Source organism: Macaca thibetana, chromosome 10 (assembly GCF_024542745.1).
Source record: "Macaca thibetana thibetana isolate TM-01 chromosome 10, ASM2454274v1, whole genome shotgun sequence".
In the NCBI taxonomy this organism is placed as follows: Eukaryota; Metazoa; Chordata; class Mammalia; order Primates; family Cercopithecidae; genus Macaca; species Macaca thibetana.
Window position 1 is genome coordinate 32,413,271 of NC_065587.1, and position 18,756 is coordinate 32,432,026.

The 18,756-nt window shown below is 48.5% G+C and overlaps 2 protein-coding genes across 2 annotated transcripts in view; both read left to right on the forward strand.

The window, feature by feature from the left end:
• Window positions 1–8,635, forward strand: part of UFD1 (ubiquitin recognition factor in ER associated degradation 1) — a 79,426-nt gene extending 70,791 nt beyond the window's left edge. Inside the window, exons 10-15 of the mRNA XM_050746243.1 lie at window positions 504–572; window positions 1,734–1,799; window positions 2,016–2,063; window positions 2,885–2,973; window positions 3,813–3,894; window positions 8,512–8,635. Coding sequence (XP_050602200.1) covers window positions 504–572; window positions 1,734–1,799; window positions 2,016–2,063; window positions 2,885–2,973; window positions 3,813–3,894; window positions 8,512–8,586 — 429 coding nt within the window. The 3' untranslated portion in view covers window positions 8,587–8,635. The remainder of the gene's footprint in view (window positions 1–503; window positions 573–1,733; window positions 1,800–2,015; window positions 2,064–2,884; window positions 2,974–3,812; window positions 3,895–8,511) is intronic.
• The window catches only part of C10H22orf39 (chromosome 10 C22orf39 homolog), an 86,863-nt gene extending 68,327 nt beyond the window's left edge, over window positions 1–18,536 (forward strand). The window contains exons 2-4 of the mRNA XM_050746329.1: window positions 11,458–11,486; window positions 11,603–11,770; window positions 14,746–18,536. Of these exons, the coding sequence (XP_050602286.1) occupies window positions 11,458–11,486; window positions 11,603–11,770; window positions 14,746–14,871 (323 nt within the window). The 3' untranslated portion in view covers window positions 14,872–18,536. The remainder of the gene's footprint in view (window positions 1–11,457; window positions 11,487–11,602; window positions 11,771–14,745) is intronic.
• The last annotated feature ends 220 nt before the right edge of the window (window positions 18,537–18,756 follow it).

Genomic DNA, 18,756 nt, shown 5'->3' on the forward strand with positions numbered 1-18,756 from the left:
ACATGGTGAAACCCCGTCTCTACAACAATACACAAATTAGCCACGTGTGGTGGCGCATGCCTATAGTCCCAGCTACTAGGGAGGCTGAGGCAGGAGAAGTGCTTGAAGCCAGGAGGCGGAGGTTCCAGTGAGCCGAGATCACACCACTGCACTCCAGCCTGGGCAATAGGGCAAGACTCTGTCTAAAAATAAATAAAATAAATAGTAAAGTTCCAGAAGTGAACTTTCTGAGTTAGAGATTGTTAGCGTCTTTTGCAGTTAGCTGTATAACTACCTTGTCTAATTTGAACCACATCTGGGGAACAGCATCTCTTCTGCGATGGGCACAGGGCAGCCTGTCCCTTATGGTAGTGTTGTCACAGCAAGAAGTGCAGCTGTAGGTTGTGTCGTGGGCGTGAATGCTGTGTCATTTGCGGGAGCCGGTAGAGCCACAGTAACATGGACAGCGACAGCTTCAGTGCTGCCAGGAAACCATCCAACTGATTTCTGTGTTTGCCCCACAGATCTACGAACTGCGTGTGATGGAGACCAAACCTGACAAGGCAGTGTCCATCATTGAGTGTGACATGAACGTGAGTGGCTCTGTCCAGTTACAGTGAGCCTGGGCCCTGGGAGGATGGGCACTTGGTGACCACTGCAGGCCAGGGTGTCAGGAGGGCATCAAACAGCCCCTGGGACTCTTTGGGCAAAGAGGAGGAAGATGCTGTCAGAACATCATGAGGAGACTGTGACCTTGTCATCTATCTCAGGGCCAGTTGAGGCAACAGAGTGTTGCCAGTGCTGCCATGGTTAGCTCTGACCTGTTGAGGAGTGAATTTTATTTTTTTATTTATTTTTTGAGACTGTGTTTCACTCCTGTTGCCCAGGCTGGAGTGCAGGGGCCTGATCTTGGTTACAACCTCCACCTCCCAGGTTCAAGCTATTCTCCTGTCTCAGCCTCCCGAGTAGCTGGGATTACAGGCGTGTGCCACCATGCTCGGCTAGTTTTGTATTTTAGTAGAGACGAGGTTTTACCATGTTGGCCATGCTGGTCTCAAACTCCTCACCTCAGGTAATCCACCCACCTTGGCCTCCCAAAGTGCTGAGATTACAGATATGGGCCACCACGCCTGGCTGAGGAGTGAATATTCTTAAGAGCTAAGGAAGCGTGCTGAACCTTCTGAGTAGGAATGAAGTGCTGATGCACACAGCATCCTGGTTGTATTACTAGGCAATACTGCTGAGCAAAAAAGGCCAATCCCAAAAAGTTACTTCATTATATAGCATCCTTAAAGTGACAGAGCTTTAGAAATGGAAGACAGACTAGGGGTTGCCAGGGCTTAGGACTGGTGGAGGGGGCTGGGAGACAGCTGGGTATGGTTATAAAAAGACAACATGGGCAATCCTAGTGGTGGTGAAACTGTTCTACATCTCCACTGTGGTGGATACATGGCCCTACACAGTGATTACATTGTGTAGAACTAAAGATACACATAAACAAAAACATGTAAAACTGGGAAATCTGAATAAGAGTGGTGGGTTGTGCCAGTGTTAATATCTTGGCAGCAATACTTTACTGTAATTTTGTAAGATGCTACCGTTGGGAAAACTGGGCAAGTGTACAAGGCATCTTTCTGTATTATTTCTTAAAACTGCATGTGAATCTATAATTGTCTCAATTAAAAGCAAAAAAGATAAGGAAGCCAAGGGTGGCCATGTCTGAATATTTTACTTTTAAAATCCTGGAAACACAGGTGGACTTTGATGCTCCCCTGGGCTACAAAGAACCCGAAAGACAAGTCCAGCATGAGGAGTCGACAGTAAGTGTTATCCCCAGTGTCCTTTGCTGTCCTGCTGCATGCTGCTTTTGAGTTCCTGGTAGTGACTCGTGGGTGGCCTCTGCTGGTGTTGGTGTCATATCCTCTGCGTCCCTTCCAGCCATGCTTCCGGGGGACATTCTAGCTGGGGGTGGGGGATGAGAGGGAAGCTGGGTGTTCCCGCTGAGGAGCTCACCTATTTTTCTTTTTCTCTGTCAGGAAGGTGAAGCCGGCCACAGTGGCTATGCTGGAGAGCTGGGCTTCCGCGTGAGTACCAGACCACTTGACTTACGTTGCTGTGCCCTCTGCTCCTTGAAATTAGAGCACTCACTCAAGCTGTTCTTCATGATGCTCGATGGACATCAGCAGGGGCTGGGCCTCTGGGTACCTGTGCACATGCATGCAAATCTACCACTTGCTCAGTTACCAAACACTTTTATATCTACTCTCTGCTGGAATCTTCCCAACAGCCCCATAAGGCAGCCCAGCTTTTTAAGAATTTCTAACCTACCGAAGAGTTTAAATAGTACAGTAGACATATACTCTTCCCTTAGGTTCACCAAACGTTACCACATTTGCTTTCTCTCTCTTGTAAATCATGTTTCCTTTTTTCTTTGCCTGTACCATGTGGGTTGCAAACATGACCCTTAGCATAACCACTGGCAAGGCTCCGTGGGAAACAGGTGGAGGTGGCTCATGTGTGGGCACTGAGGTGGCAGGAGGTGCCAGGAAGCAGCAGAGACAGCAGAATGATGGGAAGCTGAGCTATGGGGCAGTCACAACAGTGACCTTAGCCCACCCACAGAGCTTGAACTGGGTGGCCCTGCAGAGGCAGGGGTCAGGCCTTTTAACCTAACACTGACTGCTGGCTGCCCTTGGCCAAGTGGCTCTCTTCAGCTCATGGCCGCCCCCTGAGGAACTGGGCAGAGTTCTCAGCTGCCAGCACCCCAGCAGCTGAGGAGTCAGGGCTTCGGTCCTGAAGGGTCTGCACAGCACCCCAGCTCACATCCCTGCAGTGATCTCCAAGCAAAGGACATATCTGTCCTCACACTTGGGCTCATTATATGACTCAACTACTTCCTGTCTAGGCTTTCTCCGGCTCTGGCAATAGACTGGATGGAAAGAAGAAAGGGGTGGAGCCCAGCCCCTCCCCAATCAAGCCTGGAGATATTAAAAGGTAAGTCTGTCCTGGCTGTCCTTCAGGACAGGAGGAGGATCTGTGCCAGCCCTCTGGGGTGGGGCAGCCTCACCCCAGTTCTGGAGACAAAGCCTGGGTCAGTAGGCCCAAGGGACTTTACCCTTACCTGCTCTCCTTGGTGGGGTGGAGCACAACATGTCCCTCCTTCCACAGTGCCACCCCCAGTACCACTGTGGTCCAGCCTCACTCCATACCTCCAATTCAGCGTCTTCTTGCCCCCAGTGGCTTTCCGAAGATGTGTGTCTGATCAGATCTGTCTCTTATTCAAAACCCTTCTGGTCCCTATTTGGTGATCTGCCTATTTTCCTGTTTTGTGACTTTGAATTATTAATCAGGTCACATTATCTTAGTTCTCCTGAAAGTTCCCTGAGGAGCTACCTCAGATGTGCTTCTGTTGCTGGGTCCAGGGACCCACAGCAGACCCTTCCTCTGGTGGCCATGATGGCAGGGGCAGGGCTGAGGTGTGTCAGTTGTCTGTTGTGTGTGTGAAATCAGGAGAATACTGGAGTGAGAGTCTAGCCACCTCAGGGGGTTCTGTGAAGCTCAGGACAGTGACAGTGAGGGCTTCCCAATCCTTCAGATGACCCCTCTCCATAGACAGGTACAGAGCCTAAAGCCCCTGGCCCTATACCCAATGCTGATACTAAACCAGGAAGCCAGTTACCTTCTGCTTCCCTCCTGGGAGGATGCCAGGAAGCACCAAAGGGCCCAGGTGGGGTGCAGCAGCATCTTTTCTGCATTCCTCTTCACTGTCATAAATGAATTTTAGTCCTTTTTTCCTGGAAATAACATTTCTCCTTGTCTCTCTCTTCTTACAGAGGAATTCCCAATTATGAATTTAAACTTGGTAAGATAACTTTCATCAGAAATTCACGTCCCCTTGTCAAAAAGGTTGAAGAGGTGAGTGTATTTCCTTGGTTGGTAATGAGGAGATTTATTTGCTAGTGATGACTGAGGTTCCTGGCATTCTGAGTAGGGGTGTGTATTAGTCTGTTTCCAAGCTGCTGGTAAAGACATACCGGAGACTGGGCAATTTACAAAAGAAAGAGGTTTAATGGACTTACAGTTCCACATGGCTGGGGAGGCCTCATAATCACGGCAGAAGGCAAGGAGGAGCAAGTCACATCTTACATGGATGGTAGCACGCGGAGAAAAAGCTGGCGCAGGGAACCATCTCCTTATAAAACCATCAGATCTCGTGAGACTTATTCACTCATGAGAACAGCACGGAAAAGACCCGCCCTCATGACTCAGTTACCTTCCACCAACTCAGTTCCTTCCCACCAGGTCCCTCCCACAACACGTGGGAATTCAAGATGAGATTTGGGTGGGGACACAGCCAAACCACATCAGGGTATCTGTGATGTTTTCCCTTTCCTGGGGTCCCTCTGCTCCCTGGTGTCCTGTTTTTTTCTGTAGTGCTGGTGTGAGGTGTGTGAAACAGAAGACTTGCAGCATGGGGGTCGGGACCTCTGTCTTGCTCTAGAGCTGACTCCAGGCTCTGTTATCACAGAACTGTGTGCCCTGGGTGGGCTTCATCTTCCAACAGAGACCTTGAACTTCAAATATAGGAAGTACCTTCCAGCTGAGCAGGGTGGTGGTGGGACAGAGGAAGGCAAGGGCTGAGCATCCTATAGACATGGGCACTTTGTGGGAGTGGGCCAGGCCCAGCAGCAAGTGGAACGCAGTCACCTCTGTGTGATGAGGATTTCTAGAACACCAGCACTTCAGACCCATCGCTTTCCTGGTTCCTTTTCTCAAAGGATTGGACCCTTGAGGATCCAGGAGTAGGGCCAAGGGCAGATGTACTGAGTCACCCATTCAGGGCCAGCTGCTACATAGGACCCATCCCTGGCCCATCCTGATTACCGAACTCTCTCTAGCACTTGGGGTGGTTGGGGACAGAGACCACTGTGAAGTTTGCACACCTGGTCCTACTCACAATCACTTCTGGGCTCAATGTTCAAGTTGAAACAGCATTGAGACCTTTCAGGCCCAGAGGAGCAAACAGTGGCCAATCAGACCTCACCCTCCAGCCCCTCCTTCAGGCACCATCCAGGCTTCACCAGCTACAGGCTGCCTTTCTCACTAAAAGCCAGTGCCTGACTCAGACCTAAGACCTCAGCATGGGACATCCCCCAGGCTGACTGTGATCTGACTGTTGCAAATTTACAGAAGGCAGGGTAGGCCGGTGGGCACGGCAGGCCTGTTTGACCATAAATATGTATTTAAGAAGTATATGTTTAAAGATGGGATTGAAGACACATTTAGCTCTACTCCATCCTGCAGCCCCACTAAGGCTGTGGCTAAAGGTCATGAGGTAAGAAAGACAGTGGAAGAGGAGGCAACTACAAGGCTTTGAAAACCCAGGGTACCTTAGCAGATCATAAAAAGCCTAGAAGCAGTTCTGTGTAGATTGTGTGTAGACTGTAGAATTCTCAAAAGGCACCTCTAGAAATGAGGGACTAATGACAGAACTCTGTTACTAAGCAGTTAGAGCTGCATTACCCTCCCTCCCCCACCCCAGAAGGCTGGAGGCCCGACTCCAGTAGCACTCTAGACTGTTACCTCTGAAGTGAAGGCCAGAGTCAGAAAGCTTCCCAATCCAACATCTAAATAGTAGAGGATTTGTGGGAAGAACAGCCACAGAAACCAAAGGAGCAGAAATCATCAGGGAAATAGTTTCCCCAAAGATGGACACAAGTTCGCAGATTTGAAGGGTCCACTGAGTTCCAGCAAAATGAATCAAAATAGCCCCACTTTGGGGCAAAGAAAGATCCTAAAGCTTCTGGAGAGAGAACAGAGGTATCACCATGGATCAAGGACATCATCAGCCAAGCGCCATGGCTCACGCCTGTAATCCCAACACTTTGGGAGGCTGAGGCGGGAAGATCATTTGAGCCCAGGTTTTTGAGACCAGCCTGGGCAATATAGGGAGACCCTGTCTCTACAGAAAATTTTAAAATTAGCCCAGCATGGCGGCACGCACCTGTAGTCCCAGCTACTTCGAGGCTGAGTTGGGAGCATCACTTGAGCCTGGGAGGTGCAGAGGCTGCTGCTGTGAACTGAGATCACACCACTGCACTCCAGCCTGGGTAACAGTAAGACCCTGTCTCCCAAAAAAGGGACATCATCTTAGCAGGACACAGAGGAAACTAGAAGATAGTGGAGCAATATCCTCAAAATTCTGAAATTTTTTCCAACCTAAAATTCTGTACCAACTCTTAAGAGCTGGATTGTGTCCCTCCAGTGTTTCTGTGTTGAAGCCCTGACCCCCAGTAACTCAGATAGGGCCATTTAAAGAAGCAATTAAGTTATAAGACCTTAGAGTTGGCCCTAATTCAATCTGGTGTCGTTTTAAGAAGAGGAAATTTGGGCTGGGTGTGGTGGCTCACGCCTGTAATCCCAGCACTTTGGGAGGCCGAGGCGGGTGGATCACAAGGTCAGGAGATTGAGACCATCCTAGCTAACATGGTGAAACCCCATCTCTACTAAAAATACAAAAAATTAGCCGGGTGTGGTGGCGGGAGCCTGGGAGGCTGAGGCAGGAGAATGGCTTGAACCAGGGAGGCGGAGCTTGCAGTAAGCCGAGATCGCGCCACTGCACTCCAGCCTGGGGAACAAAGTGAGACCCCGTCTCCAAAAAAAAAAAAAAGAAATTTGGACATAGGAGGGGCCATGTGAGGACACAGCAAGAAGGCAGCCATCTGCAAGTCAAGGAAAAGGGCATCAGAGGAAACCAAACCTGCTGACACCTTGATCCTGCACTTCTAGCCTCCAAAACTATGAACAAGAAATTTCTGTTGTTTGAGCCACGCTGTCTTTGGCATTTTATATGGCAGCCCTAGCAGACTAACATACCAACCAGACTATCAATGAAATATGAGATGGCCGGGCGCGGTGGCTCAAGCCTGTAATCCCAGCACTTTGGGAGGCTGAGACGGGCGGATCACGAGGTCAGGAGATCGAGACCATCCTGGTTAACACGGTGAAACCCCGTCTCTACTAAAAAATACAAAAAATTAGCCGGGCGCGGTGGTGGGCGCCTGTAGTCCCAGCTACTCGGGAGGCTGAGGCAGGAGAATGGCGTGAACCCGGGAGGCGGAGCTTGCAGTGAGCTGAGATCCGGCCACTGCACTCCAGCCCGGGTGACAGAGCGAGACTCTGTCTCAAAAAAAAAAAAAAAAAAAAACAATGAAATATGAGAGTAGAAAAAAGGAACTCACAAGAAGATAATCCTTATGCATCTTTTCTCAGGAAGCTCCTAGAAGGTGTCCCTCGCTAAAATGAAGGAATAAGGTAGAAATAAAGTCATAGAATCCAGGAAATAAGGAGCCCCCACTAACACGTACGGTACCTAGAGAAAGGCCAGTCCAGGTATGGCAGGGTGAAGGCCCAGGAGGACACAGCTTTGTCAAAACAGATGAACTCCATGCAATGCAGGCTGTGATTGAATATATAGAGAAAAAAGCCAAACGCAGCTATTGACACCAGGATAAATGGAAGGCTGTGTGGCAAAGGAAGACTAAATGCAGCCGTGACTCAAATTTACATGAATATTACCACATAAATACTAAATGGTGTTCTACTGCAGGTATAACATGCTACAGTTAGTGGGGAGCCAGGTGCAGGGATTTGTGTTGAACATTCCAGAATCCTCTTCTTCCTAGGGAAAAGTTGAGGTAATGCCTCAGACTGACTAGCAATAAAAATATGTGAAACAAAATATGTGCAGTTTTCAAAGGCTTGGGAAAAAACAATCCCTCTTTCTGCTGATGGAAGGATAGCTTAGTAGAATGTTTCTGAGGGCTGGTTGTTCTCTATAAGTTAAAAGCATTAAAAATGTGTACACGCTTTGACCCAGGACTTTGAGCTCTAAAAAAATATCAAGAGCTGTGTACAAATACATTAAGCTGCTTACCACAGCAATGTCCACTGGTAGAAAACTGGCTCTTCTACATAATGGAATTCTTTTTAACAGAATTCAGTTCTGTAGCCTTGGGAGTATACTAGATAAGTTTATTGGCATGAGACTTCAGAATTAAGTGGGAAAACAGTTCTTCAAGCATGTACAGAAAAGTGACCTGAAGTTTTTGGGTGATGAACTTAGAGATTTTTTTTTTTTTTTTTTTTTTTTTTGAGGCAGGGTCTTGCTCTGTTGCTCTGCCATCCAGGCTGGAGTGCAGTGGCACAATCATAGCTCACTATGGCCTTGGCTCAAACCATCCTCCCATCTCAGCCTCCCAAGTAGCTAGGACCATAGGCACATACCACACCAAGCTATTTTTGGTAGAGATGGGGTCTCACTATGTTGCCCAGGCTGGTCTTGAACTCCTGGGCTCAAGCGTTCCTCCCACCTTTACCTTCCAAAGTGCTGGGATTACAGGTGTAAGCTATCGTGTCCAGCCTGAGACATTTCTTATGAGTAATATGGATGGTACGTGAGTCTATAGAGTAAGGCATTTATTGTAAATCTCCAGGGAGTTTCTGAAAATAGTATCTTCTCTTCACACCTAGGATGAAGCTGGAGGCAGATTCGTCGCTTTCTCTGGAGAAGGACAGTCGTTGCGTAAGAAGGGAAGAAAGCCCTAAGTGAGGACTGTTGGCTGACTGGAAAATAATAAAAGAATAAATTGCAACATCTTGGCTTTTAGTTACTGGCACTGACAGGGATGAGCCTCATCAGAATACTCTGTTACTTAAGATTTGCTTAGAGTTACCTAAGAATTATCAAGTTTTACTTGAAGTGGAGCAGCAGGACTTTGTAGTTGTATGCTTGATTTGGGGAAAGACAAAGAGCTGTCCCTGAGGGCCTGTAGGCAGCTGCCGCCTCACCTCTTCATGCTTTCAGCTTGAGGGGGGCTCCCACTGCCTCAGCAGGAGCAATTCTGTATCCCTAATTCTGTCAAAACCAATGGAGGTGACTAAATTGTCTAACATGAAGTGTTCTTTCTTTTTCATTTATCCTTTCTTTTCCTAGGTCAGTTGCATAGGTGTCAGTCTTTGGCCTAAAAAAAGGGTTTAAATAGACGTATGTTCTATAAATAGTGGCTGTCCCACTACTGTGGCTGCAATTTAAGTATTTGACAAAGAATGTTTCTATTTTTATTTTCCATATTTTTTTCAAAAACATCACTCAGAAAAACCTGATCTGAATGAGTTTACACTTCTATTCTCATTTCATATGGACATAACTGGCTCCTTAGTGAACCTGTTCATAGTGAAACAACTCCATGGAGAAGCAAATGTGAATGTTGGAATGAACAAATGCTAAAGAGATGTTCCTCTCTTTCCTTCTTCCCTACTCCCCCACTCCTAATTTTAATTTATTAAATCATCCAAGCTTCTGCTGGCCTGTCTTTATTTTTTATCAGTATTTATTTGGTCTTAGGTCTTCACTTTCTATAACGTGAGATCTTTTGACATGCTAATCTGATTATTTTAAATTTGTTCCCATGAGCCACTGTGCCTGGCCCCATTGGGAATAATTCTAAGCCAAGAATTTCAAGTAAAAACAGGCAATAACTAAAGCCTAAATCTAAATGTTTGATTAGGTACTAACACAGACTGGTGGTTGGGCCTCTGACCAGAACTGAAGGAAGTCCTGTTGGCAGATGCCCCGTGTTCCATCTCACCATTAGAAAACTTCCCATCTGGGGCTTCTTCTGGAGAAAGTAGGAAGAAACAAGGCTGCCTGATTCCTAGGTGGCAATGGCTAAGCCCAGCGGGGTCCCCCATGAGCCAGGGCTGACCCTGCTTCTAGGCATGGGGATCCTGCCCTGGTCAGGGCCCCTCCAACACTCCAGAGAGGAGAGGATGGTGGCCCCAGGGTCTATCCACATGTCTTCAGTGAAGAGTGTCTATGAGTGTCATGATGTTCAGTACTTGGCCTGTGGCACAAACCATCATCACTGGAACTAGGCGTGGTTTTGGAAGGCGTGAGCACTGTGGGGACTTACCTGACCCTCCACTGACAAAGTCTCAGTTTTACTAGCAGAGGGAGAAACCCTCCTTGGTGGGTAGCAGCTTTCATTTGCAGGATCACATCAGCTAACAAATTGTCACTTTATGCATAATCAAGAATGTTGCAGTACCTCTGGCTCTGGGTTTTTGTCTTCACTAAGTAACACCTGCTGTGTATGCAGTGAAACGCCTGGTCCTTTGCTGGAGGCACACTCCCCTGCCTGGACCAGGATGGATTCCATTCCAGGGCCTTTTAGTGGGGCCAGTTGGAGCACTGATTCTGGTCGTTACTCCTGCACCCTGGCCTGCAGCCTTCCTCCCAGTGTCTTCTTTGGGCTTGGTCCTTGAGCCAGCTGCCTCAACAGCAGGACCCCTGGTAAAACTGCAGCTTTCTGACCCACCTCCAGGGAGTCTGTCCCAGTGGGCACTTCTGCAAGCCCACCAGCTTCCCCTTTACTTGCCTTTGTTGCCTCTTGTGCATTGCTCCTTTTTATAAACGTTGCAGCCAGGCGTTGTCGCTCAGCCTATAATCCTAGCACTTTGGGAGGCCAAAGTGAGAGGATCGCTTGAGGCCAAACTAGCCTGAGTAACTTAGCAAGACCACATCTTTACCAAAAAAAAAAAAAAAAAAAAAAAAAAAAAAAAACCAAAAAACTAAAAATTAGCCTGGTGAGGCGGTGCATGCTTGTGGTCCCAGCTGTTCAAAGTCCTGGAGTTCGAGGTCGCACATAAGCCTGGGTGACACAGCAAGACCCTGTCTCGAAAAATAAATAAGGTAAATGTTACATGTCTCCCGCACCCTTAGAATCGAGCTACAGACATCCAAGCCACTCCTACCCCACTCACCCGTGCTACACACCGCCTCCATGCCTTTGACCGGCCTATGGCCGTGCTCGGATTGCCTTCTCAGCCTCCACTTCAAGCCTGCGTTCCCTGGGCAGGTCATCCAACCCTAGATCCACCACACGTCATGCCCAACCAACCTTGGTTACTTTGCGAGTTCACCTCCATCCTGAGTGGACGCTCAGACAAGACCGCCAGAGCTGCAGATCTGGGAGGTTCGCTGCACCAACTTGATGCTCAGTACATACTTTTGAAAATAAACCGCATTGTTGAGATTTGAGAAAATCTCATAAAGCTGCTAAAAAGAACTGGCCAGAGCAGTGTGATTTTAGAGGCGACTGACAAAAGGTAGCTGCGCGGCCCAGGATGCCCTCATGGCCCGGGGTGAATGGCGCTGGCTTCGCGGTGGCCGAGTAGGCTCCGCGCCAGGCCTCGTCCCGGACTTACCCTGCGACCCTGGCCCTCCGCGCGCCGCAGCCGCCCTCGGTTGCTATTGGTTGCTCGTCCTGTTTGTCCGAGCTTCTCTAAGATGGGGGCGAAACTGTAATTGAATGTGTCGGTGCTTATTAGTTATTCTTTCAGTCGATCACGAGGTGCCGCTTTCTTCATTCTTCATTGGCTGGCGGACTGAGGGGCGGGCTTGGCGCCCCGGTCCCCCAGACATGGCGGACGGCAGCGGCTGGCAGGTGAGTGTGCTCGGGTGCCGGGAACCACCAGGGTCTTCCGGAGGGAGGGAACGGGACAGGCTCCGGGCGTGGGGCGCGGCCGCCGGCCCCCACTCAGGCGCCGCCTCTCGCCGCAGCCGCCGCGCCCCTGCGAGGCCTACCGCGCCGAGTGGAAGCTCTGCCGCAGCGCCAGGCACTTCCTGCACCACTACTACGTCCACGGCGAGCGGCCGGCCTGCGAACAGTGGCGGCGCGACCTGGCCAGCTGCCGCGACTGGGAGAAGCGCCGGAGCGCCGAGGCCCAGGTGCGCCGGGAGGGAGCGGGGCGGCTCTTCGGAGCGCCTTGCAGGGCCCAGCTTTCCCCACCCCTTCACGCCCCAGGCCCCGCGACCTAGCCGAGAACTGTCAAGGTCCCTACCCTCCTCACGCTTCCTTTCTTTTGAGAGTTGGTATAAATTAGCATATCAACAGGACTTTCAGGGGGCGTGAAAGACAACGAAGGAGACCAGCGAGGAGGGTGTAGAGTGGTTTAGAGAGCAAAGAGGGCAACCGTCCAATGTTAGGGTCATCAGCTGGCCTACGCAGGAGGTGATGTTGCTGAGTCCTGAGTGACCAGGAGCCAGCCTTCATCCAGCCCCGGTAGACACTGCTGAGAAACAGAGAAGGCCTGTGTTCCTGAAGCAGAGGGTAGGTGGATGGTTGGAAAGCGGTATACCAGGGACCTGGTGGGCCTTGATACGGAGTTTAGAGTTTAGTCTAAAGTGTGCTGGGAAGCATAATTCGATTTATATCTTTAACAGATCAGTCTGTTAGCAAAGTGTGGTGACGTGCACCTGTGGTCCCAGCTACTTGGGAGAGTGAGGTGGGAGGATCGCCTAAGCCCAGGAGTTCAGAGCTGCAGTGAGCTATGGTCACGCCACTGCACACCAGCCTGGGCAACAGAGGGAGACCTGTCTCAGGAAAAAAAAAAAAAGAGGAAAAAAGTTCAATCTGTTTGCTAGGGTGTAGAGAGTGTTTTACAGGAGCAGAGAGATCGGTAAGGAGGTGGTTCTAGTTGTTTATTCATCCAGCAAATATGTACTACATTGGGTACTCTTGGGGATGCACGAGTGATAAGAAGAGTCTCTGCCCTCCTGGCACCCACACTGTAGTCTAGAATACACAGTCCTACGGTGGACCCCTTGTGAGAGAGGAGATGGAGAGAAGCCAGCCGAAAGGTGCAAGGCTCATGGGGAGTGCCAAGGAATGAGAATCAATGGGACTGATCAACACTTCAACATTGTTAAGTGTATACAGTGATCTGAAAGACATGAACTGATGTGGAAACCAGACTGCTGTATAAAAGAAAATTATGACTATTCCATAATATGTGAAACTCAAAAAAAGTAAGAAAGCTGACAGCCTGTATAGCAAGAGATTGATAATTTTAATGTATGTATATCTGCGCGCGTGTGTATAAAGAGCTCTTATATATCAATAAGAAATATAGGGATTATTTCAGAATGGAAAAATGGCCAAAGGACACAAAGAAGCAATTCATTAAAAAAGAAAGCCAGGTGGGCATGGTGGTGGGCACCTGTAATCTCAGCACTTTGGGAGGCCAAGGCAAGGGGATCGCTTGAGCCCAGGAGCTTGAGACCAGCCATGGGCAACGTGGTAAGACTCCATCTTTATAAAAATAATAAAAAAGAAAAAAAAAAAGCCTGGGCGTGGTGGCTCACGCCTGTAATCCTAGCACTTTGGGAGGCCAAGGTGGGCAGATCACCTGAGGTCAGGAGTTCGAGACCAGCCTGGCAACATGGCAAAACTCGATCTCTACTAAAAATATGAAAATTAGCCACGGATGGTGGCACACACCTGTAATCCCAGCTACTCGGGAGGCTGAGACAGGAGAATTGCTTAAACCTGGGAGGTAGAAGTTGCAATGAGTTGATCGTGTCACTGCACTCCAGCCTGGGCCAACAGTACAGCAAGACTCCATCTCACAAACAAAAAAGAAAAAAACCAAATGGCCAGGTGTCAGGTATATAAGTCTAAATGACAGTAACAGCAGGTTTTGCCCAGCAGAAAGTCGTTAAGTGTTGATGGGGGTTTGAAGAATTCTGGGTAGTTGTACAGTGTTGGTGGGGGTGTCGGGTGTTCTGATTATGTAAATGTCAGATGCATACCTTTTGACTTTAAGTTTTACTTCTGGAACTTTATCCTAGGGAAGTAATTGGATAAGAGTGTACAGTTAAAAGTTCGGAATGCTAATTATGTTTTTGATACTGCAAAAGCTGAAAACAACCTAAATTTCACTAATAGACATTTGACCAATTAGCTTTTTCCACAAAGTGAAATACCGGATAGCCTTTGAAAGGAATAGTCAGTCATCTACCTGGGTGTGGGAAAGTGCCTACAGTGTATTGTTTAGTGAAAAAAAAGCAGGAAGTAGACTAGCCAGCAGAAGATTATCTCATCATTAGGGAAACATGTTAGCTCTAAAATTTGGACCAAAAAACGGTATCAGGGAAGCTGTTAACTGCCACATTGGGAATGGACATTTGGGAATCTTTAATAGTCTGTGCTACATTTCTGATAGCTTTTTAAACATGATCAAAATATTTTATTTGAGGCAACAGAGCTTGAACAAAGACAGACGTAGACAGATTAAATGATCTGTGTAAAGAGGCTCACATAGCACCTGATACTTACCAAGGGCCCACAGCGAAGGTCTCCCGTGTTGTGATACACTGACCCGTGTCTGTATTGGGATACAGTAGCTAGAAGAAGCTGATGGGTTGAATGGCACTTGTGGCACCACTCAGGCAGGTGGTCTGTCCTCTGGACTCTTCCCACCCTTCCAGGATACCCTGGGCATGTATTTCTTCCCTGTCTTCCTCCCTTCTTCCCTACCACACTCCTCCCTGCAGCTCCCCACAGCTGCTGTCTCAGACTCTTCTCTCCTCTCCACTCCACCCCCAGGCTCACTCTCAGCAGGTGAATATGCCCCAGACTCACAAGGTCAGCCAGAGCCATTGAGCCCTGAGGTCCAGGAGAAGATATTTTAAAATTCCTCAAATTAGTATGACCTATTCAGTAGTTTTTCACAGTAGTTTGTGAGAACAAAATGATCTCAATCTCTGTGCGCTAATATGGAATACTCGCCAAGGTGGATGCAGCTGTGCTGCACAGTGGTGTGCACCATAGGCCCCTTCCTGTCCATCTGTGTTTTGGGGGGAGGTACAGGGTCTTGAGGGTGCTCAGAGCCTGGGGAGTGACTAGAGTCTTATTTGCACAGCATTCCCTCTGTGAGAGCGAACGGGCACGAGTCCAGGCTGCACGGAAGCACATCCTGGTGTGGGCCCCGAGGCAGAGCCCCCCTCCAGACTGGCATCTCCCTCTGCCGCAGGAGAAGGACGAGTGACAAGCACCCCTGCCATTGGCCTGTGCAGCTTCCTTGGTCTGTTTCAAGTTGCTGTTGCAAAACCCTGGGGACTGTGACAGCCTACACAGTCTAGTGGGTCCCTGTGAGCTCTTGCTGGGTTTGGAACGTGGAGCAGGACATTGCTGGTCCTACTTGCCCACCCCTCACCAGCCTGCAGGGTACCCTGACGCTGCGATGTTCTGCAGGACAATTGCACCGCTTCAGAGCTTCCAGGAGGCCAAGCATTATGGCCAGGTACCTGTGAGCAGCCAGGTCAGGCTGGGCACAGTAGCATAGGAGATGGCGGTCCTGAGGTCTAGGCTTCTCAGGTAAACTGAAGGGTAGCCCTGACCTGTGTGGACACACAGGTGGGTCATAATGAGGTAGCTAAACAGTTGCGCCACTGTGAATGTCTTTCCTAGTCCTTGGGAAACTGCCTGCTATGTCTCAGGTTTGGTGAACATTGTGAGTACTCACACTCTGCTCCACTCAGTTCCACTGCACATGCAGGCAGGTGTGCCGAGCAGGCAGGGCTTGCTGGCCCCTCTGCACCAGCAGGCTTCACTTGTTAGGCTCCCAGGTCGGCCCCTGGAGACTCTAGTTTTTAAGAAATGCACACAGCTACAGAACACACAACGTTGCATAAAGAGGGTTTGTGGACTCACCTTAAGAAATCCAAGTCCAAGACATGTGGAATTAAGGACTCCTTCCCTCAAAAAAATTTCCCCTGGTGGTTAATGTATCAAAAGCCATTTCATCTGATTTCAAATAGAAGCTGAAAATTAAGTTTACATTTGTTAGATTTTATATATAACAGTGTTGTCTGGACAGTGTTAGAAACTTGTATGCTTATTCTCTTGTAGGTGTTTTAAAATGTATGAACCACCAAAAACACTATTTCTCGAAGCGGTCTCTTTATTACTAATAGAATGGTTTCTCATCCTGTGGTGGCCCTGTTATGTGATGCTGAGGGCTAGGCTGGGTCTGTGCCCAGCACCCTCCCTGCTCTCTTCCTGGACACAGGCAGCAAGTTGAATATCTTTAAATTTGTTCTTTGGGGTAGAACAATCCATCACTTCAGAAGGGTGTCCATTAAAGAACAGTATTTCCCTGCTTGAGTGTTTTCTCCTGTGCTCCCTAAGAGCCCCTGTCTGTGTCTGTGAACGGTGGGGGTGGGGGCTGTGTTCACAGGATCCCAAGAGCAGGAGCATCTACAGCGGAGCCAGCGTTCCCCCATCATCAGGGGAGTATTGATGTGTCTAAGGCAACCAAGGTGCCTCCAGCATGGCTGTGGCTGGATTAATGAGCATTTCCACCCAGTGAGGGAAAAGAAGACGACTGCTAGAGATCTACAAGGTTTTTCTTACTCTTAAACACAGGGAAGGGGCATCTGAATTTGCAGTCTGCTGTAATCCCAGCACTTTGGGAGGCCGAGGCGGGTGGATCACTTGAGGTCAGAAGTTCGAAACCAACCTGGCCAACATGGTGAAACTCCATCTCTATTAAAAATACAAAACTTAGCTGGGCATGGTGGCATGCGCCTGTGATCCCAGCTACTCAGGAAGCTAAGACATGAGAATCGCTTGAACCCCAGAGGCAGAGGTTGCAGTGAGCTGAGATCGTGCCACTGCACTGCAGCCTAGGCAACAGAGTAAGACTCCGTCTCAAAAATAAAATAATAAAATGAATTGGCAGTCTGCATGTGATGCCTGGGATTGCAGCAGCTGCCTTCAGGTTCATGGGGCAGAGCTGGAGAGTGCAGCAAAAGCCAGGGCATGCCAGCCAGCACCCCAGTCCATGAGGGGCCTTCCCTCAGTGCAGCCATGCTCCCTGCCACCTGCTTGTTTAGCAAGGTATGCAGTGTGCGACTGCATGCTCGGTTAGGAAGCATTGAGTCCTGCCTCTGTAGTGCAACTGTCATATTTTGCCTCCTCCTTCACTACTCAAGTTCCACATCAGCAGATAATCTCTCTGGACAGGATGTTCCTGCATTTGTTGCTATGGCAATTCCTTCACAACATCTGAGTGTCCACATGTTGGACAGGGTTTGGGGCCTACAAGACCACAGTTTCGAAACAGACAAGTTGTCTTCAAAGAGTTTCTGTTGTAGTTTGGGGAAAAGACAGACATTAAACATCAATAAATAGGGATTTAAAATGGTGGCTGGATGTGGTGGCTTACGGCTGTTACCCCAGCACTTTGGGAGGCTGAGGTGGGAGGATCGCTTGAGCCCAGGAGTTTGAGACCAGCCTGGGCAACATAACAAGACTCTATCTCTACAAAAAATAAACGAGCCATGCATGGTGGCACGTATTTGTAGTTCCAGCTACTTGGGAGTCTGAGATAGGAGGATCATTTGAGCCCAGGAGTTTGAGGCTGCAGTGAGCCATGATTTTGCCAGTGTACTTCAGCCTGGGCAACAGAGCGATATCCTGTCTCAAAATAAATAAAAATAAAATGGTGGTAATTTCTGAAGCAGTTTGGATAATTTTCTTTTATGGTGGTGTTATGAAGAAAACAAATACTGCAATAAGAGCAGTATATTTCACACTTTATGGACAGGTGCTAGGCATGGTGGCTCATACCTGTAATCTCAGCTACTTGGGAGGCTGAGGCAGAAGGATCACTTGGGGATAGGAGTTTGAGGTTGCAGTCAGCTATGACTGTGCCACTGCACTCCAGCCTGGGCGACAGAGCAAGACCCCGTCTCTAAATAAATAAATCCTTTTTTTTTTTTTTTTTTTTTGAGACGGAGTCTCGCTCTGTCGCCCAGGCTGGAGTTCAGTGGCCGGACCTCAGCTCACTGCAGCCTCCGCCTCCCGGGTTTACGCCATTCTCCTGCCTCAGCCTCCCGAGTAGGTGGGACTACAGGTGCCCGCCACCTCGCCCGGCTAGTTTTTTTTGTATTTTTTTAGTAGAGACAGGGTTTCACCGTGTTAGCCAGGATGGTCTCGATCTCCTGACCTCGTGATCCGCCTGTCTCAGCCTCCCAAAGTGCTGGGATTACAGGCTTGAGCCACCGCGCCCGGCTAAATAAATAAATATTTTAAAAATAAGTGTTTTGGACAAAACCCCATATTAATAATAAGTATTTTACGTCATTATTTGGCATAGACTGTTATATATAGCATATTACTGTTGAAATATAAAACAATATGTATCCGTACTGTATGTGATACAGTGCCATTTTCAGTAACTGCTGTACACACAGCAACTCAGATGAAACTCAAGGAAATTCTTCGGAGCAAAACCAGCCAATCTTGAAAACATACATGTAGCAGGATTCCATTTATGTAACATTGATGAAATAATGTAATTACAGAGATGGAAAACAGATTAAAGGTTACCAGGGGTTAGGTTAGGGATGGTGGGGGGGTGGTTCACATAAGGGAGTCCTGTGGTGTTGAAAACCATCTGTCAGCCTGACTGATGGTTACACAGGGCTATACATGAAGTCAAAATTGTGTAGAGTTAGGTACACAAAGGAGTACAGATATAACTGGGAAACCGAGTATGTTCTGTAGACTGTACCAATGTCAGTTTTTGGCTCCTGATGTTAACATTGGGGGAGGCTGGGGCAAGGGTACGCAGCACCTCCCTAGACAACCTCCTATGCAACCTCCTGTGAATCTATAATTACTTCAAAATAAAAAGTTGAAAACAAACTATCGGCCATGACCTACTGAACTGATTGTACAACCTAACGGATGAAACCTAGTGTTTTTAAAAGCACTGCTATCAAGCACCTGTGCTGGACACTTACCTTGGGCGGGGAGGTGGGGGAGGCCTCAGTGTCTGAGCCCAGACCTGGATGAAGAGGCTCAGCTCCTGTCAGGCAGAGAAAGGGACCCACAAAGGCAGAGGGACCTGACACCATGTATTGAT